The sequence below is a fragment of the Heterodontus francisci genome, chromosome 30 (assembly GCF_036365525.1).
Source record: "Heterodontus francisci isolate sHetFra1 chromosome 30, sHetFra1.hap1, whole genome shotgun sequence".
Classification (NCBI taxonomy): Eukaryota; Metazoa; Chordata; class Chondrichthyes; order Heterodontiformes; family Heterodontidae; genus Heterodontus; species Heterodontus francisci.
The window spans coordinates 19,559,029-19,586,317 of NC_090400.1; the positions used below are offsets into that span (position 1 = coordinate 19,559,029).

The following is a 27,289-nucleotide window of genomic DNA, read 5'->3' on the forward strand; positions in this document are numbered from 1 at the left end:
GGAACCATTCTCGTGAATCTTTTCTGTATTCCTTCACATCTTTCCTAAAGTGTGATGCCCAAAACTGAACGCCATATTCCAGCTGAGGCCGAACTAGCGTCTTATATAAGTTTATCATAACCTCCTTGCTCTTCTACTCTATGCACCTATTATTGAAGCCCAAAATACTGTATGCTTTATTAACCACTCTCTCAACCTGTCCTGCCACCTTCAATGACTTACGCACATATACCCCCAGATCCCTCTACCTGAAGATGTGGTTGAGGCAGAAACCCTCACAACATTTAAGATTTAGATGAGCACTTGAAACGCCATAGCATACAAGGCTACGGGCCAAGTGCTGGAAAATGGGATTAGAATACTTGATGGCCGGCACAGACACAATGGGCCGAAGGGCCTGTTTCTGTGCTGTATAACTCTATGACTCTTTCACCCCCTTTACAGTTGTACCCTTTATGTTATATATTGTCTCTCCATGTTCTTCCCTCCAAAATAAATGACTTCGCACTTCTCCGCATTAAACTTCATCTGCCACTTGTCTGTCCATTCCACCAACTTGTCTATGTCCTTTTGAAGTTCCACACTATCCTCCTCACAGTTCACAACGCTTCCAAGTTTCGTATCATCACAAATTGTGAAATTGTGCCCTTTACACAAAGGTCAAGGTAATTAATATACATCAGGAAGAGCAAGGGTCCCAAGCACCGACCCGTGTGGAACTCCACTACAAACCTTCTTTCATCCCAGTGAACATCCATTAACCACTACTTTCTGTTTCCTATCATTCAGCCAATTCCATATTCATGTTGCTACTGTCCCTTTTATTCCATGAGCAATAATTTTGCTCACAAATCTGTTGTGCGGCACTGTATCAAATGCCTTTTGGAAGTTCATGTACACCACAAAAACAGCGTTGCCCTCATCAATCCTCTCTGTTACCTCTTCAAAAAACTCCAGCCAGTTAGTTAAACATGATATTCCCTCAATAAATCTTTGCTGGCTTTCCTTAACTAACCCACATTTGTCTATGTGACAATTAATTTTGTCCCCAATTATTGTTTCCAGAAGTTTCCCCACCACCGAAGTAAAACTGACTGGCCTGCAGCTGCTGGGCTTATCTTTACATCCTTTTTTGACTCCGACCAAATGCCGCCAAGACTGTCAGTTCAGCCTGATCAACTCGAAGGCTGGGAAGAACTTCACGTCCAGTTCTGGGGCCAACCACTCACCCATGACCCAACGCCAGAATACTTTGGCATCACTCTTGACCGTATGTTGACCTACTAGCAACACCTCCAGAACACTGGAGTCAAGGTCAAGATGAGATAAAATCTCATAAGGAAACTGGCGGGTACCACCTGGGGCAGCAGACCCAACACACTACGCAATGCTTCACTCGCCCTGGTATACCCAACAGCAGAGTACTGCTGCTTAACATGACTCAGGAGTCACTGCAAAAGCATAGTAGGTATCCACCTCTGGAAAATCATGAGGATTATTTCTGGAACGTAGAGTTGAACACATCTCGAGTGGCTTCCTGTGCTAGCGCACATTGAACCTCCTGATGTCCGCAGGGAAAACATTCTCCTCAAAGAATACCACTGGCTGACAGTGAACAAAGCACTCCCATTGATTCAGGACCTCAAAAAATAACTCACACAGTTGCCTGAAATCTCGTGGCCCCGAATGGAACACACGTCACACCCTACGAACTTATGACAACCCCACATCTTGATGGCGCACCTCCTGGTTGACTGCTAACATCACCAACCACAACCTGGTGACTGACCCAAGTGGTGAAGCCCCAGGTTTCAACCTCCCATGAAAACTCTGGACAACCTTAAACCGCTTGAGGATTGGTCAGGGAAGATGTGGCCACTTGCTCCACAAGTGTGACATGAGGACCAGTTCAAATTGTGACTTTGGCCATCCAAGTCAGACAATTGTCTGCATATTGAACTCTCGCCCTGAGATATCCATTCCTGGTGGCACCACAACCATTCACACTGCATCAACTGAAACCATTGAATGGTTAACCTCGATATTGAATAGAACTGCTTCCCCAGCCATACAAATATATATATAACTAGTGTTATCTACATCTACCTTACTGGGGAATAAAACACATTAATGATTCAAATCAAGTCTTATCTCATCCAATGCTGTCTCAGTTTGCTTTCGAAGGGATTGAAGAAATTTGCATCCATAGTACACAAACATCCAGTCCCAGATTATAAGAGGGTTTCTTTACTACACTCCCAGATACCCATATTATACAAGTAGGTTAGAAGGAGTGTGAGGTAACATCCATTTAAGACAGCAACGGAAGCCACTGAAACAGAGAAGGTACCTATGCTCAAACTGACTTTGTAACAAAGTACAATGCTACCTAGATTTGTTTGCATATTGCTATTGCGAAAAAGACCCTTATACCGAAAGTAGCACAATGTGCCATTCATCCTCAGGTCTAAATTTTGTTTTTTTCTGTATGAATCATTTATGCCACTAATATATTTCACTCTAGAATAGTTTCTCTCTCCTCAGATGCCACCAGATCGGCTGAGCATTTCCAGCACTTTGTTTTTATATTCTGTATAAATATAAATTGTTGTTTACTCACAACCACTCTATCTATTCACATTGTCTGCCAGGAGGACTATAGCTAGTCTTCAAGGATTCTTCATTTAAAGGAACAATGCATGCCCACATCTCATTATCATGGTGCATTCATATAGAGACAGTATCTTTGTCATTCATTCACCTCCCCTGAACGTTGTCATTGTTTTCTACAAAGGAAAAGATGGCCTGCAACCTCCATCAAATAAATTTGATCAGGATAGAAGGAGCAGAGGTGCACATGAAGAAAAAATGCTGCATATGGACGACATGAAGAGTATGTCTGGGAGAGGGTGAGGCTGATAGCAAGGTGACAAGAGAAGATTTGTAAAAGTTGGGAAATGCTCATCATAGGTGATCTCAGCTTTATGTGCAATGTCCACAACTACAATCAAAATGAAATTTGTGAGGCATCAGTTCTTGTTTCTATTGCCTCTGCCCACATCATATTTTTCATGCTTACATAATCAATAGAAAACACTGCCTAAACATAACACTCCAGACAGTAGAATCTGACAGAGTGTCATGAAAGAAAAACATACATCAGCCTCCTATTCACTGACAATATAAGAAAGTTACATCAACCATAAAAAAGTTCTACGTTAATCATAGACATCACAAGGATTAAAGTAGGATTAGTATAAATGGGTGGCTGATGGTCAGCACAGACTCGGTGGGCCGAAGGGCCTGTTTCAGTGCTGTATCTCTTTCTATGACAAGCAGCAAAAAATAAAATTTCTAGCATAACACACATAAACTGCACAATTCACAAAATCATACATTAGATCCAAAGAGTAACAAATTTGCTGTTGTAAAATTCTGAAACATCTTGGGCTGGATATTCAATCCAGGGTCGGGATCATTTCTCAGTCCCAACCCTGCGTCAGCATCAAGAACGTCTCACAATTTTTAAAGGGAAAGGCCCTAATTGGCCCGGAGGCAAGTCTAGAGGCGGGCTGGAGGCAGGAACCCGTGGCACAGGGTGATTTTAAAAGGCAAACGGCAGACATGCCTGGGCTTGTCATTGCCTGTGAAAATGGAGCAACAGGGTGAGCAGAGGGCCAGCAGTGGCCTGCGCATCCCCAGGTTGCCCGATGTTTCTTTGATGCCTCCCTTGAGGTATTGACTGACATTTTGCTGACAGGAGAGCTGTGCTCTTCCCTCCTGGAAGAAGAAATCCTTTCAGCCCAAACTCCCTAACAGCATTGTTGGTGTACCTACACCAGATGGACTGCAGCAGTTCAAGGCGGTGGCTCGCCACAACCTTCTCAAGGGCAATGAGGGATGAGCAACAAATGCTAACCTTGCCAATGATGCTCACATCTCATGAAAGAATAAAAAAAAAAGATAGAGGTGGCCTCACAGGTCAGCAGCTGGGGTGTGATTGGGAGAATGTGGCTCCAGCACCAGAAGTGCTTTAATGATCTACTAAGGTCAGGCAAGGTGAGTGGCAAGCGACACGCTGGTGACAGCCATCTAACTCTGCAGACACCAGCATACACTAGAGCTGAGCAGACTGAGTGTGCATGGTTCTCCTTAACATTGTCAGATCAAGTGGCCAGCAGCATCATTAAGGCGTCGGCAACCCTCACATACTGAATGCGAATGAGCAGGGGGCATCTCTGAGGAAAGCAACAGATTGTGTATGTGATGCTGGAATGAGTGAGGGAGGGCAGCCTTCTCATAAATCTCTCTCTCTCCATCCTCTAGGTGAAGAGAGCTTATAATTTTCAAGAAATGTCTCCAATGGGTGGTGGTATGCCACAGCTTGTCACACTGAACACAATGGAGGAGGTAACCCTGTAGATGGCAAAGGTGCCGTCATGTCAAACCATGGACAATGGCAAGATGAGAGGTCATCCAGGACTTGGCCATTTGATACCTCAATCCACAGGTGAAGGGTATGGAGGTCACTCCTGCCCTATGCACTCTATGGCTACACAACCGCTGTCATCTAATGGGTTGGTTGTGCCGAGGCACCTGCTGAGTAGGCCGAGTTCTCATGACAACCTTTTTGTGTTTCCCACAGGGTCAGTGATGATGAGGGAGCAAGGTGCACCAGTTCAGTCATCTCTTGCCTTCTTAGCAGGGAAAGATGTTCCGGAGCCTACACCGTCACATCATTCCTGCACACCTTTCTTCAGTATAGACACACTCAGCTCGGTTGGGTCTCAGACAAGCTTAGAATAGGTGTCACTGGGTGAAACACATCTCACAAGTGAGCAGGAGGAGGAGAGTGAGCCCGAGACAGCTGTGGGGAGTCCCCCTCAGTGGATGGAGGACAGACAGAGCCATGCTCTGATGGGCAGAGATACTGGACCTCAGGTGTCATTTGGCAAAAGGAATAGGGAGAGGCTATACATACTTAATGATACAGTTCTAAAGTTTGTGCTGGAACAGAGGGACCTGGGGGTGCATGTACACCGATCTTTGAAGGTGACAGAAAATATTGAGAGAGTGGCTAGTAAAACATGCGGGATCTTAGGCTTCATAATAGAGGCATTGAGTACAAAAGCAAGGAAGTTATGCTGAACCTTTATAAAACTCTGGTTAGGCCCCAACTGGAGTATTGCATCCAGTTCTGGTTACCACACTTGAGGAAGGATGTGAGGATCCAGAAGAGATTTATTTTATTTTTATTATTTTTTTTAATTTATAGATACAGCACTGAAACAGGCCCTTCGGCCCACCGAGTCTGTGCCGACCAACAACCACCCATTTATACTAACCCTACAGTAATCCCATATTCCCTCCTACTTACCTACACTAGGGGCAATTTACAATGGCCAATTTACCTATCACCTGCAAGTCTTTAGCTGTGGGAGGAAACCAGAGCACCCGGCGAAAACCCACGCGGTCACAGGGAGAACTTGCAAACTCCGCACAGGCAGTACCCAGAATTGAACCCGGGTCCCTGGAGCTGTGAGGCTGCGGTGCTAACCACTGCGCCACTGTGCTGCCCTTTTACCAGAATCATTTACCAGAATCATTCCAGGGATAGAGGATTTTAATTAAAATAAAAGCAAAATACTGCAGATGCTGGAAATCTGAAATAAAAACAAGAAATGCTGGAAATACTCAGCAGGTCTGGCAACATCTGTGGAGAGAGAAGCAGAGTTAACGTTTCAGGTCAGTGACCCTTCATCAGAACTGGCAAAGGTTAGAAATGTAATAGGTTTTAAGCAAATAAAGCGGGGGTGGAGCAAGAGATAACAAAAGTGAAGGTGTTGATAGGACAGGGTCACAAAGGATGTATTTTGCTTTTATTTTAACTGGCCAAAAGGTCATGGAGCAAAGGCAATCGGTATGTTAATGGTGTGTTGAAAGACAAAGCGTTAGTGCAGAGAGGGTGTTAATGGACAGAAAAATGAACAGTCCTGACCCAAAGCACAAACATGAAAAAAACAGTGGGCAGGCACATGGTAAGAAAAATGAATGATGAAACAGGCTAAAATAAAATAAAATAAAAATAAGAAAGTTAAAAACTGAAAATAAAAAGGGGGGCCCAACATGCTCTGAAATTATTGAACTCAATGTTCAGTCCGGCAGGTTGATCGGTAAATGAGATGCTGTTCCTTGAGCTTGTTTTGACGAGTTTAGGTTGGAAAAACTGGGGGGTTTCTACTTAGAATAAAGGAGATTGAGGGGAGATTTAATAGAAATGTACAAAGTTATGACAGGCTTAGATAAGTTAGACAAGGAAAAACTGTTCCCATTAACTAATGGCACAAGGACTAGGGGACACAGATTGAAGGTTTTGGGCAAGAGATGCAAGGGGAATATTAGAATTAGAATTAGAATTAGAACATTACAGCGCAGTACAGGCCCTTCGGCCCTCGATGTTGCGCCGATCATCTGACCTACACTATTCCATTTTCATCCATATGTCTATCCAATGACCACTTAAATGCCCTTAAAGTTGGTGAGTCTACTACTGTTGCAGGCAGGGCGTTCCACGCCCCTACTACTCTCTGCGTAAAGAAACTACCTCTGACATCTGTCCTATATCTTTCACCCCTCAACTTAAAGCTATGTCCCCTCGTGTTTGCCATCATCATCCGAGGAAAAAGTCTCTCACTATCCACCCTATCTAACCCTCTGATTATCTTGTATGTCTCTATTAAGTCACCTCTCCTCCTCCTTCTCTCTAACGAAAACAACCCCAAGTCCCTCAGCCTTTCCTCGTAAGACCTTCCTTCCATACCAGGCAACATCCTAGTAAATCTCCTCTGCACCCTTTCCAAAGCTTCCACATCCTTCCTATAATGCGGTGACCAGAACTGCACGCAATACTCAAGGTGCGGCCTCACCAGAGTTTTGTACAGCTGCATCATGACCTCGTGGCTCCGAAACTCGATCCCCCTACTAATAAAAGCTAACACACCATATGCCTTCTTAACAGCCCTATTAACCTGGGTAGCCACTTTCAGGGATTTATGTACCTGGACACCAAGATCTCTCTGCTCATCTACACTACCAAGAATCTTCCCATTAGCCCAGTACTCTGCATTGCTGTTACTCCTTCCAAAGTGAATCACCTCACACTTCTCCGCATTAAACTCCATTTGCCATCTCTCAGCCCAGCTCTGCAGCCTATCTATGTCCCTCTGTACCCTACAACACCCTTCGACACTATCCACAACTCCACCGACCTTCGTGTCATCCGCAAATTTACTAACCCACCCTTCTACACCCTCATCCAGGTCGTTTATAAAAATGACAAACAGCAGTGGCCCCAAAACAGAACCTTGCGGTACACCACTAGTAACTAAACTCCAGGATGAACATTTGCCATCAAGCACCACCCTCTGTCTTCTTTCAGCTAGCCAATTTCTGATCCAAAGCTCTAAATCACCTTCAACCCCATACTTCCGTATTTTCTGCAATAGCCTACCGTGGGGAACCTTATCAAATGCCTTACTGAAATCCATATACACCACATCCACGGCTTTACCCTCATCCACCTGTTTGGTCACCTTCTCGAAAAACTCAGTAAGGTTTGTGAGGCACGACCTACCTTTCACAAAACCGTGCTGACTATCGCAAATGAACTTATTCTTTTCAAGATGATTATAAATCCTATCTCTTATAACCTTTTCCAACATTTTACCCACAACCGAAGTAAGGCTCACAGGTCTATAATTACCAGGGCTGTCTCTACTCCCCTTCTTGAACAAGGGGACAACATTTGCTATCCTCCAGTCCTCCGGCACTACTCCTGTCGACAATGACGACATAAAGATCAACAACAACGGCTCTGCAATCTCCTCCCTGGCTTCCCAGAGAATCCTAGGATAAACCCCATCTGGCCCAGGGGACTTATCTATTTTCACTCTTTCCAAAATTGCTAACACCTCCTCCTTGTGAATCTCAATCCCATCTAGCCTAGTAGGCTGTATCTCAGTAATCTCCTCGGCAACATTTTCTTTCTCTACTGTAAATACTGACGAAAAATATTCATTTAACGCTTCCCCTATCTCCTCTGATTCCGCACACAACTTCCCACTACTATCCTTGATTGGCCCTGTTCTAACTCTTATCATTCTTTTATTCCTGATATACCTATAGAAAGCCTTAGGGTTTTCTTTGATCCTATCCGCCAATGACTTCTCGTGTCCTCTCCTTGCTCTTCTTAGCCCTCCCTTTAGATCCTTCCTGGAAGATGAGGAAGAACCTCTTTACACAGCGGGTGGTAATGACCTGGAACTCACTGCCCATAAGGGTGGTGGAAGCAGAGACAATCTATGACTTTAAAAGGAAATTGGATGGCCACTTGAAGCAAATAGACTTGTAAAGCTATGGGGATCGAGTGGGGGAGTGGGACTGACTGAATAGCTCAGTGGAGAAACAGCATGGACTCAATAAGCCGAATGGCTTCCTTCTGTGCCATAAATGACTCTATGACAAGGAGAGTCTTTCTGGAGCTTTAGAGGCAGATGTGTTCCCACATGTTGGAGAACCCTGAGGCATTGGGGAGCCATGGGAAGACAGTGGAGGAGTCCATTCATTGCATGTGCTCCACGACGCCTCAGGGCTTTGAGTGTATGAGCTCCTCCACTGACACAATGGCCAAACTCTTGGAGAGCTATATGCAGTATCACTCTGTGTGGATGTAGGAGGACCACTGACAAACACAGAAAGAGTGACACTCTGTGTAGCATTGACCTCTCAGTGTTGCTGATGGCGCAGAGATCCATGGAGTGGATGCCAGCTGCATCCCAGCTGGTGGCCTCATCCAGCATGCAACGGCACTATGAAAGGCCTGAGGCAGTCGAAGAGGATGATGAGGTGTCCAGCCCCTCATGGGGCACTGGCATCATCCTTCGTGTCCTTGGCCCCTCTGACTGAGGAACCATCCATGCAGCAAGGCCCTGTGACAGAAGCTACTCCTGCAAAGAAGCAGGCGCCACAGCCGGTGAAGGAGCTTCCACGGGATCCTACATAATAAGGATGGAAGCCATGGACATCTCAGTCACATGCAGAGACAAGGGAACAGGCTGCCTCCAACTCATCCTCAGTCACAGGGACTGCCGTCCCATACGAGCAGTCATGAATGCAAGACGCCAAGACATTAGATGTACTCCTTGAGTCACTTGGGTGATGTTTTTTGAGTTTCTTTATTTATTGTCTTATTCTTTATTATATTATTGATTATGCCAATGTGCAAACTTATGTGTTATCATTGCTTGAAGTCAATAAGGCCATACAGTGACCGGCCAGGGACTGGGGCTGCGGAGGTCTAGGTTTCATGCAGTGCCAAGGTCTGTGTTGGGGGAGACTGTTGGCGGCGGAGACCTGAGTTTCACTCAATGTGGGTGGCAACAGGATTCCTGAGATGTGTTTCCTTACTGGATAATTTTTCTATCTGATGGAAGGTGAGTGACAGAGCCATCAGCCATGAGGGCTGAGAGCTGCTCAAGTGAAATATTGCTGAATTAGCGTGGCCGTTTTGTGACTGGCAATCACAATGAGCCCTGGGACAGCCTTTGCAAATTTTCTCCAATGTCTAGGCTCCTCTGAAGCTCCCCTTTCATCCTCCGCCAAGGAAGAGTGGCATTCCAGGATCTCCTTTTCAACCAGCTCTAGACCTCCATGTAATGTCATGTTTTCCGGTGTGCAACAGACAACCACAATATGAGACACCCTAGCTGGCTCATAATGGAGGGCACCACCTGACCGGTCAAGGCAATGGAAGTGCATCTTCAAGATGCTAATGGTCTGTTCAATGTAGCTGCGTGTTAGCCGATGGCATTGGTTGTCGTGCCTCTCTGCATCTGTGCCTGGGTGCCTGGACGTATGTCAGGAGCCATCTCTTCAAGGGATAACACTTATCTCCCAGCAACGACCCTTGGATGTTGGCTTGAAGCTGTCCGGCACCTGGGACACTTGGAGGATAAAGGCATCATGACAGCTGCCCAGGAACCAAGGTCACACCTGCAAGATGCGCTTCATGTGGTTACAGACCAGCTGGACATTCACTGAGTGGAAGGCCTTTCTGTCTGGGAATCTGGCTGGCTGGTCTGTCAGTGCCTTGATGGCTATATGGGTACTATCGATGAGCCCCTGGACCAGAGGGAATCCATCGATGACAGTAAACCCTAATGCCCTCTGTGCTTGCTCAGGCCCATCTGACTCAAAAGTGGATGCAGTCCCCCGCCCTCTGGAATGGGCATCCGTGACCTGCCTGTTGGCATGATGAGCTGCTGCCTGAGAAATGCCACCCATGTCCGCAATTGATCCCTGGAATGACCCAGATGCATAAAAATTCAGCTCCATGCTAACCTTCCCAGCTGGAGGTAGAGGCCCCATATGGGTACTGTGAGGCCTCTGGTCATTGTGGATAAGAGCACAAATATCAGAGACCAACCTCCTGAATAGGCACAGTCGCTTGTGGCATGGCACTCTCATTTGCAGGTAGCTGACTCTTGGCTGTTACACCTGATGTTGTGGTTGCGCCTTCTTCCCGTGGCAGCTCCTCACATTGTTTCTCTGGCTTCCTCCTGATTAGGAGGATGCATCTGTTGATGGTCCTCCTCGCTACTCTTTCTAATGTCAAAGTAGCCTGCTCCCATCTCAACAGCTTCAACTGCTACTTATAGGTTTACCAGGGCTTCCTCAACCAATCTCTGATATAGATGTGATGCCAACAGCCTCATACCCCTCTCAAAAGTCCAAACACTCACTCCTCACAAAGGTATGCCTCTCAACACCAGCAATGACAACTCTGTGCCACTGCATGAGCAACTGAGTTTAACTCTCCTATTTTATATAACTTTTGCACACTGAGTCATGACCATCCATGGCTCCCCACTGTGTTCCCAACAGCTATTCCCTGAAGTGTCCCAGACCTTCTGTTTTCCCGTGTTTCTCAATTAAAAATTCCAAACTGTTGCTTTCCAGACTCCTAATGAGCTCAAGAACCAATTAATTGGAGACGTGAGGATTGCTGGCTCCCCCCTCCCACCCTCCCTTTGAAAATCGCATTGCATCCCTGAGGCATTGGAAACTAGTGACTCCCAGTGCATGATTTTTTAGTCCCGCCTGCGCCTGAACTCACCCCTATGGGTGATTGGAAATTCAGCTCCTTTTCTCTCCATAGCCTGTGATTTCTGGGGCCTGAGGCTCAGCTTCTGCGACAATTCTGTAGCTTGCATCATCTTTCCTGCTAATATAGAGGCTCAACTGATCAGCAACTAACAGTCTTTCCTCATTCTTATTTAGTTCAATTTAAAAAAAAAATTAATTTGGAATTTAAAATTAAAGCTTCAAATTATTTCACCTATTGTTTGCTGACAGTTAAAAATGTAAGGGGTGGAACTTTCAATTTTGGAACTATTGGATTGAGTTGGGTGAATAATGGGTAGCCTGTTTTATGCCTTTGAGAAAGATTCTAGCTGCTGGCACCTGTTAGACAGGGACAGAAAAGAAAAGAGGAAGACATAAATGGAAAAAAGTCTTTCCATAATAGGAACATAGGAAGATAGGAACAGGAGTAGGCCATTCGAGCCTGTCCCGCCATGCAATGAGATCACGGCTGATCCGTGACCTAACTCCATATACCTGCCTTTGGCCCATATCCCTTAATATCTTTGCTTAACAAAAATCTATCTATCTCAGATTTAAAATTAACAACTGTTCTAGCTCCAACAGCTGTTTGTGGGAGAGAGTTCCAAACCTCTACCACCCTTTGTGTGAAGAAGTGCTTCCTAACTTCTCTCCTGAACGGTCTAGTCCTCATTATTAGACTATGCCCCCTAGCTTTAGGATCTCCAACCAGTGGAAATAGTTTATCTTTATCTAGCCTGTCTTTTCCTGTTAATATCTTGAAGACTTCAATCAGATCACCCCTTAACCTTCTAAATTCTAGCGAAAACAGGCCCAATTTGTGTAATCTCTCCTCGTAACTTAACCCCTGTAGTCCAGGTATCATTCTTGTAAACCTATGTTGCACTCCCTCCAAGGCCAATATATCCTTCCTAAGGTGTGGTGCCCAGAACTGCTCACAGTACTCCAAGTGGGGTCTAACCAGGGTTTTGTACAGCTGCAGCATAACCTCTGTGTCTTTATACTCCAATCCTCTAGATATAAAGGCTAGCATTCCATTAGCCTTTTTCATTATTTTCTGTACTTGCTCGTGACCTTTTAAAGATCTATGTACCTGAACCCCCAAGTCTCTTTGGACAGCCACTGTACTTAAGTCTTCCCATTTAGAAAGTACCCTGCTCTATCCTTTTTTGGTCCAAAATGGATAATCTCACACTTGCCCGCATTGAAATTCATCTGCCACAGTTTTGCCCACTCACCTAGTCTGTCAATATCTCTTTGCAATTTTATGCTATCATCTAGACTGTCTACCATGCCACCTAACTTTGTATCATCAGCAAATTTGGATATATGACTTACTATGCCATCATCCAAGTCGTTAATGAATAATGTGAATAATTGAGGCCCCAACACAGATCCCTGTGGGACACCACGAGTTACATCCTGCCAATCGGAGTACTTACCCATTATCCCCACTCTCTGTCGCCTACCACTCAAGCACCTTTCTAACCTTGTCAATAATTTGCCCTCAACTCCATGGGCTTCTACCTTAGTTAACAGTCTCTTATGTGGGACTTTAGCAAATGCCTTCTGGAAGTTCATATAAATAACATACATAGACACTCCCCTGTCCACTACCTTAGTCACCTCTTCAAACAATTCAATGAGATTTGTCAGGCATGACCTTCCCGTCATGAATCCATGCTGGCTGTCCCTAATTAACTGAAATTTTTCTAGGTGTTCAGTCACCCTATCCTTGATTATAGGCTACAGCAACTTGCCCACCACAGATGTCAGGCAAACTGGTCTGTAATTTCCTTGGTTCCCCCTTTCACCCTTCTTAAAAAGTGGAGTGACATGTGCAACTTTCCAATCCAGAGGGACCATTCCTGAATCTAGGGAATTCTGAAAGACTATAGTTAGGGCATCTACAATGTGCTCCCCTACTTCCTTTAACACCCTCAGAAGGAAACCGTCAGGTCCTGGGGATTTCTCACTCTTTAGTTCCATTAATTTCCTTGTTACTGTTGATTTACTTACATTAATTGTATTAAGTCCCTGTCCCCTATCGACTATTAATTTTTTCGGGACTTCCGGCAAGTTATCCTCCTTTTCAACTGTAAATACTGAGGCAAAGTAATTGTTCAACATGTCTGCCATTGCCCCATTATCAATGACAATATCTCCAGTTTCAGTTTTTAATGGGCCTACATTGATCTTGACCACCCGTTTTCCCTTTATGTAACTATAAAATGTCTTCTTATTGATTTTGATGTCCCTTGCGAGATTCCTTTCACAATCTCTTTTAGTAGCTCTTATAAGCTGCTTTGTGACCCTTTGCTGGTCTTTGTATCGATCCCATTCGGCCAGATCTGTGCTGCATTTTGCATTTTTGTAAGCCATTTCTTTTTGTTTTATGCTATCCCTAATCTCTTTACTTGTCCATGGCTGTTTTTTCTGTGAAGTGGAGCTTTTTCCTCTCAGGAGTATATACTCGCTCTGTATTTCGTTAAATATTTCTTTAAATACTCTCCACTGTTCTTCAGTTGTTTGACCCATTAACAGATCTACCCAGTTTAACGTGGACAGTCTCTGTCTCATCCCGATAAAGTCAGCCTTACCCAAGTCTAAAATTCTAGTAGCTGATTCGTGCTTTTCACTTTCAAACCCTACCTTGAATTCAATCATGTTGTGATCACTATTTGATAAATGTTCATGCCCAGTTAGGCTACCAATTAAATTTGGCTCATTACTCATAACTAAATCTAATATTGCCTGTCCCCTTGTTACATCTAGGAAATATTGCTATAGGAAACTATCCCGGACACATTCCAGAAATTCACTACCTTTCTGACAGGTGCTAGTATGCCTCTCCCAATCTATCTGTAAGTTAAAATCCCCCATTAATACTACTCTGCCTTTGTTATACACTTGCCTAATTTGTGCATTTATACAATCTAACACCTCAGAACTGCTACCAGGGGATCTATACACACACCCATTACATTTTTAGATCCTTTGCTGTTCCTCAGTTCCACCCATAAGGTCTCCACTGGATGCTTTCCCCTCATTATATCCTCCCTCACCAATGAGGTGATATTATTTCTAATCAGTAAGGCTACTCCACCCCCTCTGCTATTTTCCCTGTCCCTCCTGTAAACTTTATAACTAGGTGTATTTAGTTCCCAGACCCGACCATCCTGCAGCCACGTCTCTGCAATGGCCACCACATCATAATTTTCTATTTGAATTTGCGCCTGCAGCTCATCTAGTTTATTTCTTACACTCCGTGCTTTTGTATAGAGAACTCTTATTTGGGCTATACCCCCTAACCTGTCCCTCAGCACTGATGCTTTATTCGCCTGTTTATTATTTCTCTCTTCTGGTTTAACCAGTATACTTCTTGCAGTTTGGTAATAATCAGCCTCCCCACTAACCTGCACTCGTACCTTCTCCTTTAACTTCCTGTTTTTCCATGCAACTGAATCCTCCCCCCCACCCCACTATTTAGTTTAAAGCCCTATCTACAGCCCTAGTTATACGATTTGCCAGGACTCTGGTCCCAGCATATGATTTGTTTATTGTAGCAGACAAAAAAATTTAATTATGAAAGCAAAAAATGCCTCTGAGTAAAGTGGATAGGAAAGGAGGGGAAATGGAAGAAGGGAAATGTCTTGAGTTTGAGAAATTTTTTGGTCTTTCATTGCCCGTCCTTGGAGCAGGTAATTTGGAGTAGTGGGTGTCGATGGAGAGTTAAGGGTCAAGTGAGCAACCGTGAAGTGAGGATAGGGGGTAGCAATAGGTTTAGGGGCATTATTGGTAGTACAGGGGTGATAGGAAGGTGAAGAAGTAGAAAGAAGATGGAGGTATAAGGGAATCAAGGCAAGGATTGGAAAGGGCACTACTGAGGACAATATTTTCCCCACAACTGCCACCATAGAATGGAGACTGCAGCAATTAGCAACTCCTTTCCCCACCATGTGACCCATCATTGCCTTCCACCTGAAAGTAAAGAAGAAAACAAAAGGCAGAAAAGCAGAAGGTTAGGGAGAGAGAAGCATTAGAGAAACAGAAAATGAGAGATAGAAGCACGATGATCTGTGGAAGCACTTCTTCAGACAAAGGGTAATGGAAACCTGGAACACTCCCCCAAAAAACTGTTGATTTGAAAATTTCAAAGCTGAGATTGATACATTTTTGTTAGGCAAGGCTATTAAGTGTTGCAGAACCAAGGTGGATAGTTAAAGTTAAGATATAGCTCAGCTATGATCTAATTCAATGGTGGAACAAGCTACGAGGGGCTGAATAACCTACTCCTCTGCCCAAGTGAAGAAGAGAAACAGCACCACAAAAAAAACAGAAACTGGTAAGAGAGGGGCCATATTCTTTCGCTTACCGGGGATGAGTTTCCATGACGATTTTCTAGATCATCCATCATTGGTTTAGTGAAAAGGCCACGAAAACCCTGGAAAAATCATCATCGATGGTATTTTTCCAGAATTCCAACAGCTCTTCCATCGAGGTTACAGCAAACAATCAGGAAATGGGGTAGAAATTTACCCCATCATATATAATGCTATGGTAGATCCATTAGTATTTGTTAAATGATCTCACCTGTATAAGACTCCGTGCTTCCTATTCATCTCCACTGTGGCTGTGGAATGTTTTCCTCCATTCAAGATCTCTGATCTCAACTGCCAGGTTTCAGGGTTTTTTGGCCACATATTTTTCAAGTTCACTCCTTTTTTGGCCTTTACCCTGCAAAATGTTGAACACAATAGTGGTCAGACAAACACAATGGAGTTATTAACTCAAAAAAATGAAACACTGATGTTCTGATTCACTCAGTATATATTTACAGCAAAAATACTTCCCATTTATAATAAGAACTTCTATTAGATCAATCTCAAAATATATATTCAATGTGTTCAACACACTCCTAAAAAGCATTAATTAAAATTAAGCTGCAGGAAACATAGAAATTAAGAATTATTTTAATTGTTATTAGTGAATAACAGTAGGATGAAAAACAGAAAATGCTGCAAATAAGAGTGGACAGGCAACTAGATCTATTTAGTACTATTAGTATGAAAATGGCCTGTAAAAGAAAGACTCAAGCTAATATTCTTCAATGTTGTGGAACACTTTTAATTCATCATCTCAAATGACTTCCCATACTACCACAATGAGTGACAGACCTGTAATCATAAATAGTACTTCACCAATGAAGAGGTTTCACATTCTCATCACTACATTTTCCTAAAATCCTCATGACAATAGAGTTAGAAGAAATAAAATTAGAAATTATAGTAGATGATGATGCTGGCTTTTGAAAGCACTCTCCTGACTGTAACTGTTGACATAGAACTTATTCATAATAATACTACTGTCTCCCTTAGACACCAAAGCAATAAAAGGGTTGGACTAAAACCTTTGAACCAAGTGAAAAAGTTTGATTCATAAAGGGCTTTCAGTGCCTTTTATGACATATGAGTTTTATTTCAACAAGTTAGGCAGACTGGATATCAGAAGTGAGCAGCAGCTTTTTTTCACAAAAGAAACAAAAACCACATTTCACAGAGAGGCATTAGATATTCTGCTATCACAGAGTGATGTTATGAAGTCTGGGTAACACTGCAAATGACAATAAAAATATTTCCATAGCTGTTATCATACACAAGTGAGAAATACAAGATGCATTACATTAGTTAAGGCTGCAAGCATAACTTAACAATCTCTACAAGCCACACAGATCTGACTGACTGATGGTTTGTATTTCTATAAATCATCTTCTTTGGCCTCCTTATCTCGAGAGACAATGGATAAGCGCCTGGAGGTGGTCAGTGGTTTGTGAAGCAGCGCCTGGAATATAAATCATATATGGCTAAAAAGTCCCCCATATACTAAACATGGGTAAATAGTGACCTACCTTTGATTTCCATGAGTTATAACTTGCATACTGCAATATATTTTTCTCTTCAATGTGGCTTGTGTGAGTCTGAGCATGTCATAATAGAAGTACAAATGAACAATATCATCCGGAGTTCTTTACGTTGCCTGATGCAACATAAATGAGATGCATGGAGTCCAGTTATGCTGAAGATCTCTAACGAGTTTATTAACAGCGAAACTAGTATGTACAGTACAGAGCAAACTATTTACAGAAGCTTCACCTGAGTGTTACAGTTGCAGAATGCCTCTGGCTTGCAGTCACATGACTACATCTTGGTACTTAGCTCATTAGCATACTGAGATCTTAAAGGGACATCACTCTTAAGGTGATCAAACAACAGCTGTTGTAAAGCATCCTTTCATGGGTCAAGTAATTACTTAATAATTACATATAGTCCTTAGGCCCTGAATCCTTTGTGAAGTAAATTTTTGTACAAATGGAGCGATGAGAGCAATGGAAAAGATGTTTCAATGAAAAGCCCGTGTTTTTTCCCCAAAGAATGTCATGCAATGACAATAACTTGCAATTATATAGTGCTTTAATGTGGGAAAAACAAACCAAGGCACTTTACTTTCGATCTTAGTATATTTAGCTCCCAGTTCTGACCGTCTTACAGCCATGTGTCCATAATAGCTACAATATTATACCCTCCAAATTGAATTTGTGCCTGTAGTTCATTTAATTTGTTCCTTACACTCCATGTGTTTATATAAAAGAACACTTATTTGAGCCATACACCCTAACTTGTCAATCTGCTCTAACATTCCAGAGTTCCATTGCGAAGTTGCTGTGCAGTTGACCTTGAATTTTTTTCCCCTCATAAGATTTCTGCAGCCGTCATTTGTTGTTCATAAAATTCCAACAATAAATGGGAATGCAATTGTTACATATTTTAATATTTCCTGAGTTCTTTTTCTTTATTCATTCTTGGGGTGTGAACATCACTGGCAAGGACAACATTTGTTGCCCATCCCTAATTGCCCTTGAGAAGAACCGCGACAGTCCATGTGGTATAGGTACACCCACAGTGCTATTAGGGAGGGAGTTCCAGGATTTTGACCTAATGACTCGAAGGAATGGTAATATAGTTCCAAGTCAGGGTGGTAACCGACTTGGAGGGGAACTTGCATATGGTGGTGTTCCCACGTCTGCGTCTGCTGCTCTTGTCCATCTAGGTGGTAGAGGTCCTGGGTTTGGAAGGTGCTGTTGAAGAAGCTTTGGCAAGTTGTTGAAGTGCATTTTATAATTGGTTCACACTGCTGCCACTGTGCACCAATGGTGGAGGAAGTGAATGTTTAAGGTAGTGGATGGGGTGCCAATCAAGCAGGGCTGCTTTGTCTTATATGTATTAAGCTTCTTGAATGTTGTTGGAGCTGCGCTCAACCAGACAAGTGGAGAGTATTCCATCACACTCCTGACGTGCCTTGTAGATGGTACACAGACCTTGGGGAGTCAGAAGTGAGTTACTTACTGCAGAATTCCCAGCCTCTGAACTGTTCTTGCAGCCAAGAGATTTATATGGTTGGTTCAGTTAAGCTTCTGGTCAATGGTAACCCCCAGGATGTTGATTGGGGGATTCAGTGATGGGAATGCTGTTGAATGTCAAGATGAGATGATTCTCTCTTGCTCTCTCCCTTGTCAGGTGTGAATGCCACTTTTCACTTATCAGCCCAAGCCTGAATGTTGTCCAGGTCTTGCTGCATGCAGGCACGGACTACCTCAGTATCTAAGTAGTCGCGAATGATACTGAACACTGTGCAATCATCAGCAAACATCACAAAAACTGCCTGTTTTTTAAAAGTTAATTGCAGGATCCCAGCTTTCCTTTTTAAAAGTTTAATGTTGGTTTCCAACCGATGAATTAAAAAATCCTTATATGGTATGGCATGTTTTCCTGACACTGCCGCACCACACAAAATGAAATGTGACTACAGGAACATTTCGTTACAAGGTTGTGGGTAAAAAAGACCATACACATAAATTCTCAAACACTCACTTCTCAAACTTACACTGCCCTAGCTTGGCTCTGGTTTAATTTTTTGGAGTTTTGTCATCATCCTTCCTTTGGATGACGTACCATAAAAAAAAATGTATTTCCTTTGGGTTACATGTTGTCAAATTGGCTTAGGGTTTCTCTAGCATCAACCTGTAGTATTTGAGGACTATTCATCTCAATAAACAGGTGGCTGTAGGTGAGGCTTGTAGTATGCAAATTTCCATTACTGCTGATGGCAAGGGTTCCTGTCTGTACAACCTTTAACCCCTTAACTGCTGTTTCCACAACACATGGTTTTAACAATTCAGGTTCCGGCACACTGATAATTCTTATCTCTATAGTGATAGCAGGTGATAAAAAGTGTTTTAGCCCCTGTGAGGTGTCTAAGGTTTCCACCGGGCCCTTGTTCTTGCTGAGGTCTGACTCTAAATTGTTGGGTTTGATTAGCTTTGGATTTGGCACCTGATCATTGGATTCTTCAGTGGGTAGATCCACACTGACCTCATTTTTTGTTTTCTGGTGAGTTACACAAGTACTGTTTAATTTAGGGGATTTTTTCCCTTCCCTTTTCCCTTTACTTTGGGGAGTGTCTTTTTTCCAATCTGCCCTATGTCCTTTGGGACATTACTGCTTGCAGGTGTCTGTCCCACTTTCACTGCACTCCCCTGCGGTACTTCAATTAGGTGTGGCATTTCCCTCAATTTTGGCTTGGCCTTTTGCAAACTTTCCATGTCCCTGCAGATTTCTGTAAATGCTGTGAGCAGCCTTGGTAGGGTTCCTCTTTGCAGTTAAATAGGAGAGTGGGTTTCTAATTTTTCTAACATTTTAGTGTTGGCTAATGGAATAGTAGAGGGTTCCATGTGCGAATCCTCCCAGTCCTCCTCTAACATGGAAGCCTCATCCGTGTCCCAAAAACCTCTCCTTGATCAGTTTAAGTGGACCTCTCACCTCGTGTCCATAAACTAATTCAAAGGGGCTAAAACAAGTGGACTCATTGTGAGAGTCCCTGGTGGTAAACAGGAGAAATCCCAGCCTTTTGTCCCAGTCATGGGGGTACTAGTAGCAGTATGCCCTGATTATTGTCCTTAGGGTCTGGTGGTACTGTTCCAAAGCCCCTTGTGAATGTGGGTGGTAGGCTGAGGACTTTAGCTGGGTTATGCCCAGATTACCTATGACTGTTCGAAGAATCCTAGACATGAAATTCGTGCCCTGATCTTACTGCATCTCAGCAGGCAGCCCATATCTGGTAAAGAATTGCGTTAGCCCCTCCACCACTACCTTGGCAGACATAGTTCTTAGGGGAATGGCCTCTGGGAATTGGGTAACCACATCCATATTGGTGAGAAGATACTGGTAGCCCCCTTTTGTTTTCGCTAGGGGCCCCACACAGTCCACCAGGGCTCTGCTGAAGGGTTCCCAAAAAGCCAGTATGGGAATTAAGGGAAAGCAAAATACTGCGGATGCTGGAAATCTGAAATAAAAACAAGAAATGCTGGAACCACTCAGCAGGTCTGGCAGCATCTGTGAAAAGATGCTGCCAGACCTGCTGAGTGGTTCCAGAATTTCTTGTTTTTATTTTGGGAATTAAGGGGGCAGGTTTTATTGCAGGTTGGGGCTTTCCCAAAACCTAGCACGTGTGGCAAGTTTTACAGTACTCCACTACATCTTTGTGGAGTTTTGGCCAGTCAAAATGCTGTCTTATGCGGACTTGCATTTTTCGTATACGGACATGTCCAGCCATTGGAAGGAAGATCGTGGACTATTCGTAGTACTTCCTTATGGTATCTCGGCGGCATCACTATCTGGTGAGCCACTCTTCGTCTGCAGGTCTGTGAGGAGGTCTCCACTTCCTCATCAGCACCTCATTCTTTAAATAGCAGCACTCTGGGACTCCCTCTGCTTCGGCTTTGGTTTGGGCAGTCTGTGCTATCTTTTTTAATACAATGTTGGCTTGCTGAGCCTCAACTAAGGAAGATCTGTTTAACCCATCCTTTGGGTCCTCTAACCTCCCAAAGAAGGATTCAGATAACCAGACAGTAGGGTCATCCATCTGTAGTGCCAGTTCAGCCTCCTCTGATGGAGCTTGTTTGGCCATGGACCGGGTCACCACATAGTCAGGGAAAATGCCGGGGACCTTCTCCTGCAACTGCTGTGTCTCCCTGATCTCCTTCGGTCTCTCTAAAACCACCGGGGAATTAACTGCCTTTTCCCCCGCCAGATCATTACTTAGGAGCAGGTTTGCACTGTCCACAGGAAAACTAGGAACAATCCCCACAGTTACCAGTCCTGAAACAAGGTCGCACTCCAGGTGCACCCAGTATAAAGATATGGGCATATACTTTCCTCCGATACCATTCACTAGCACTCTAGCATTCAATGCACTCCCTAGGGGAAAGGTCATGCCTTTTCCCAGCAAGAGGGATTGTGTGGCCCCTGTATCCCCAAGTATGACTATATGAACATACGAATTAGGAGGAGAAGTAGGCCCCTCGGTCCTTCGAGCCTGCTCCGCCATTCAATAAGCTCATGGCTGAACTGATTACTCCACATTTCCACCTATCCCCAATAACCTTCCACCCCCTTGCTTATCAAGAATCTATCTACCTCTGCATTAAAAATATTCAAAGACTCTGCTTCCACCGCCTTTTGAGGAAGAGAATTCCAAAGACTCACAACCCTCTGAGGGAAAATATTTCTCCTCATGTCTGTCTTAAATGGGCGACCTCTTATTTTTAAACAGCGATCCCTAGTTCTAGATTCTCCCACAAGGGGAAACATCCTTTCCACATCCACCCTGTCAAGACCCCTCAGGATCTTATATGTTTCAATCAAGTCACCTCTTACTCTTCCAAATTCCAGCAGATACAAGCCTGTCCAATTTTTCCTCTTAAGACAGCCCACCCATTTCAGATATTAGTCTAGCAAACCTTCTCTGTACTGCCTCCAATGCATTTACATCCTTCCTTAAATAAGGAGACCAGTACAGTACACAGTACTCTAGATGTGATCTCACCAATGCCCTGTATAGCTGAAGCATAACCTCCCTACTTTTGTATTCAATTCCCCTCGCGATAAATGATAGCATTCTATTAGCTTTCCTAATTACATGCTGTACCTGCATACTAGCCTTTTGCAATTCATGCACTAGGACACCCAGATCCCTCTGCATCGCAGAGCTCTGCAATGTCTCACCAATTAGATAATATGCTTCTTTTTTATTTTTCCTGCCAAAGTGGACAATTTCCCACTTTATACTCCATTTGCCAGGTCTTTGCCCACTTACTTAACCTATCTATATCCCTTTGTAGCCCATTTATGCGCTCTTCACAAGTTACTTTCCTACCTATCTTTGTGTCATCAGCAAATTTAGCAACCATACCTTTGGTCCCTTCATCTAAGTAATTTATATAAATTGTAAAAAGTTGAGGCCCCATGACTATGGGCTTGCTTGCCTCACTTGAGGGGAATGGGGTCACTTTTCCTTGGGACACAAAATCCTGGTAACTTTGCGGGATTTTGTTAGGTTCTCTTGCACTCACAGTGGTAGGTTTACTGGGCCTTACTGCTGCAGTTAAAACCACGGTCTGCTCTTCTCTGCTTTCCATTAGGGCCCCTTTTTCTGCACAGGTTTGGTGTGCCCTGATTCATCCTACAGATTTTCCCCGTAACTTCCAGCAGCCAGCTCGACAGTGACCTGCCTTGTTACAATGGAAACACAGGTTTTCGGGCACCGCTCCAGCTCTCAGCACCATCCTTTATGGCCTGAGGAGGGCCCCCTATGTGTCCAGCTATCCCTTCTCACCCATAGCTATTTAGGTTCCCATCACCCTCCTCCCTATTATCCTTTTCGGGTTTTTAGGGGTGACTAGGGAAAGGTTTCCCTTGGGGTAAGAGCTTGTCGACAAGCATAAATTCATCAGCCAAGGCCTGCCTGGCTCTTGGAACCTTTTGTTCTGCTATGTGGGATTTAATGGGAAGTGGAAGCGAGTTTTTGAACTGCTCGAGAAGGATCACCTCTCTGAGGTTTTCATATGTGGGCTGTATCTTGAGTGCCTGTATCCACTGGTCAAAAACAAGCTGCTTAACTCTTTCAAACTCGAGGTAAGTTTGTTGGAGCTGCTTTTGGAGGGTTCAGAATTTTTGGCAGTACACCCCCGGTACTATCTCATATGCGCCCATGATAATATTTTTAGTCATCTCATAATCTGAGGAACTCTCATCTGAATAAACCTCATGGGGTTTTCCCATTAGCTTGCTTTGCAACAACAGCATCCAGCTCCCTGCCAGCCATTTCAGCTGTTTTGCAAACTTTTCAAAAGTGACTAAAAATGCTTCCACATCCCCCTCATTGAACTTTGCAATCAACTGGGAGAACTTTCGAAGTTCAGCATCTGGTCCTGAGCTAGGTGTCTTCACTGGGTGTATTGGGTCTTCCCCTAGTTTGTTCGAGCCAACTTAACTCTCTTTCCTACTTCTTCTTCTGGAAAGCTCTTTCTTTTTCCCTTTCCTGATACTCTGTCTACTTTTTCTATCTCTGGAAAGTTAGAATCATAGAAAGTTTAAGGCACAGAAAGAGGCCACTTGATCCATCGTGTCAGTGCTGGCCGAAATTCTAATCCCACCTTCCAGCATTTGGTCTGTAACGCTGCAGCTTACGGCACTTGAGGTGCATATCCAGACTCCTTTTGAATGAGTTGAGGGTCTCTGCTTCAACTACCCTTTCAGGCAGGGAGTTCCAGACCATCACCACCCTCTAGTTTTTCTACCAATCACTTTAAATCTATGTCCCCTCATCACTGACCTCTCTGCTAAGGTGAATAGACCCTTCACATCCACTCTATCCAGGCCCCTCACAATTTTGTACATTTCAATCAGATCTCCTCTCATCCTTCTCTTTTCCAAGGAGAACACCCCAGCCTATCCAATCTTTCCTCATAGCTGCATTTTTCTAGTCCTGGCAACATCCTCGTAAATCTCCACTGTACCCTCTCTCGTGCAATTACATCCTTTCTGTAATGAAGTGACCAGAACTGCACACAGTACTCAAGTTGTGGCCTAACCAATGAGTTATACAGTTCCAGCATAACCTCCCTGCTCTTGTATTCTATACCTCAGCTAATAAAGGAAAGGATTCCATATGCCTTCTTAACCACCTGATTGACCTGTCCTGTTACCTTCAGGGATCTGTGGACATTCACTCCAAGGTCCCTCACATCCTCTACACTTCTCAGCATTTTCCCATTAATCGTGTATTCCTTTGTCTTGTTTAACCTCCCCTAATGCATCACCTCGCACTTTTCCAAGTTGAATTCCATTTGCCACTTCTCTGCCCATTTGATAAGACCATCAATATCTTCCTGCAGCCTACCACACGGCCAATCTTTGTGTCCTCTGCAAACTTCTTGATCATGCCCCCTACATTTATGTCCAAATTGTCTACACCACAAAAAGTAGGGGACCCAGTACTGAACCCTGCGGAGTGCCACTGGAAACAGCCCTCCAGTTGCTAAAACAGCCATCAACATTTACCTTTTCTTTCCTGCCACTGAGCCAATTTTGTATCCACCTTGTTGCATTTCCTTGGATCCCATCGGATTTTATTTTTTTAACCAATCTGCCATGTGGGACCTTGTCAAAAGCCTTACTAAAATCCATGCAGACCACATCAACTGCACTACCCTCATCTATCGTCCTTGTTACTTCTTCAAAAAATTCGATCAAGTTGCTCGAACAAGATCTTCCCTTAACATATCCATACTGACTATCCTTGATTAACCTGCGCCTTTCTAAGTTCTCTCCTTTTCTTGGAATTCTGATTCTAGTCTCCTCTGTTCTAGTATCTTAGCTAACATTACCCTGTCTATTTCTGACTCTAAACCTGTTTCTGAGTCTTCAGGTTCAAGTGCAAAATGGTTGGCCACAAGGTTTAGGATTTCGGGTTTCCTAGCTTTTGGACAGATAGGAATCCCTAACTGCCCAACTACATTCCTCAACTCTTCAACAGATAGGGCTTTTAACCTGTCCCAAGTTACACCTCCGCTCAGTCCGCAAACAGGACCCTGAGCTTCCGGTTGCTTGCTATTTCAACACTCCCCCCTGCTCTCATGCTCACATCTCTGTCCTGGGATTGCTGCAGTGTTCCAGTGAAGATCAACACAAGCTCGAGGTACAGCATCTCATCTACCGATTAGGCACACTACAGCCTGCCGGACTGAACATTGAGTTCAATAATTTCAGAGCATGACGGGCCCCCCATTTTACTTTCATTTTTAGTTGTTTTTTTCTTTTTTACATCTTTTTTACATTTTTTACAACCTTTTTTTTTGCATTTATTTCATTTCATCTTAGTTTGTTCAGTTTGCTTACCCACTGTTTTTTGTTCATGTTTGCACTTGCTGCTGTTCAATATTCAGTCCGTTAACACCCTATTTGTACTAATGCTTTGTCTTTCAACACACCATTAACATATTGTTTGCCTTTGCTCCATGACCTTTTGGTCAGCTATGTGGCCTTGTCCAATCTACACCTTCTCCTTTGTTATCTCTTGCCCCACCCCCGCCTCACTTGCTTATAACCTTTGACATTTCTAATACTTGTCAGTTCCGAAGAAGGGTCACTGACCCGAAACGTTAACTCTGCTTCTCTTTCCACAGATGCTGCCTGACCTGCTGAGTGGTTCCAGCATTTATTGTTTTTATTCCAAGCTACTTCACTCTGGTTTAGGAAGGTACTGGCCTCGAATGTGGATATGTTGGTACTCTAGCAGTGAAAACCATAAGAAAACCTGTATTGAAGTTTTAAAATTTTTACTGGGGATCAATTTGGTTTCCCACTTCCAATCTCTCGTTTGTCTTTGGGTGCGATCACGGACTTGAGCCCCCAAATTTCTGTAATGATCAGGTGAGGAGGGGTCACAAGGCTCCCCTCCTGTCTTCCTCCTTGTTTTACTGCAACAGGTTTATTCTTTCTAAAAACAGTGGATGTGCTTACCACTTCAGTGAGTATTTTACCTTGTATCTTTATTGTCATCATAAAGAACCAATCAGACAGGTTTTCTTGAGGTTAAATAAGAAGTGGGTGAGTTTATTTATTTAAAAAAACTAAACCTGATCAAGATACACTTTCACTGTCACACACACACACACACACGAATAATATACACAAATACAGTACACAAGAAATAGCTTGGTTTGGATTCGTGTCCAGAACAAGTAAAAATTATATACAGTCTGTGGGGTTTGGTAATTCCATTGTCTTCTGGCTGAAATTGAAGTCTTTGGCTGGTAGGAGTGCATTTTGTTAGTGGCCCAACTGGCTCAGGGTTTCCTTGAAGACAGAATTGTACGTGGCTTTCTTCCCCTGGGGTCTCTGTCTGTAGCAATTTGTAGGCTTGGATGGTCCACAGTCACAGTCGGTTTTCAAACTTGCGATGTTATCTGGAGAGAGGGAGACACACACACAGCCCCACTGGGGTTCTGCCTGGTTAGCACTCAAAACCTGTCTCCTTCAAAGTTTCAGGAGCTTGTCTGCTGTGTGTAACAAAACTCACAGTTTTACACAGCCTGGGGAGACTGTCAAATAGTTCTCTTTGAGGTCTAAAGTCTAAAACCCAAAACTCTCTCAGGTGGAGGGACGTTTCCACTCATGAATGCCTTCAAGATGGCTTTGAATGTCCCACTAATGAGGGTGATATGGATAATCTACTCAGTTAGCCAAAGCATTGTCCTTGATAGGATTCTTGTTAGACATGTGACTCTAATTCGATATTCTGGAATGCGAAGTATTTCAGATGCTGCCAGCTTTTGAAAAGTTAACTGGAAGATCTCAGCTTTCCTTTTTAACAGTTTAATGTTGGTTTCCAACTGATGAAGTAAAAAAATCCTCATTTTGTATGGCATGTTTTCTTGACGCTATATAAGGATATTGCTTGACTAGGCTGTGGGACAGCTCTCCCAATTTTGGCACATGTCCCCAGATGTTTGTGAACAGGACTTTGCAGGATCAACTGGGCAGGTTGAGCCTTTGTCGTTTCCAATGCCTAGACAACAGCCATGTGGTCCATCCAATTTTATTCTTAGTTGACTTTTCTGTAGCGGTTTGATACAACTGAGTGGCTTGCTGGCCATTTCAAAGGGCAGTTAGCAGTCAACCATATTTCTGTCGGTCTGGAGTCACATGTA

General features: G+C 43.6%; 1 protein-coding gene across 1 annotated transcript in view; it reads right to left on the minus strand.

Moving 5' to 3' along the window:
* Window positions 1–27,289, minus strand: part of tmem132e (transmembrane protein 132E) — a 679,389-nt gene that overhangs the window by 472,912 nt on the left and 179,188 nt on the right. The window contains exon 3 of the mRNA XM_068009881.1: window positions 15,775–15,918. Coding sequence (XP_067865982.1) covers window positions 15,775–15,918 — 144 coding nt within the window. The remainder of the gene's footprint in view (window positions 1–15,774; window positions 15,919–27,289) is intronic.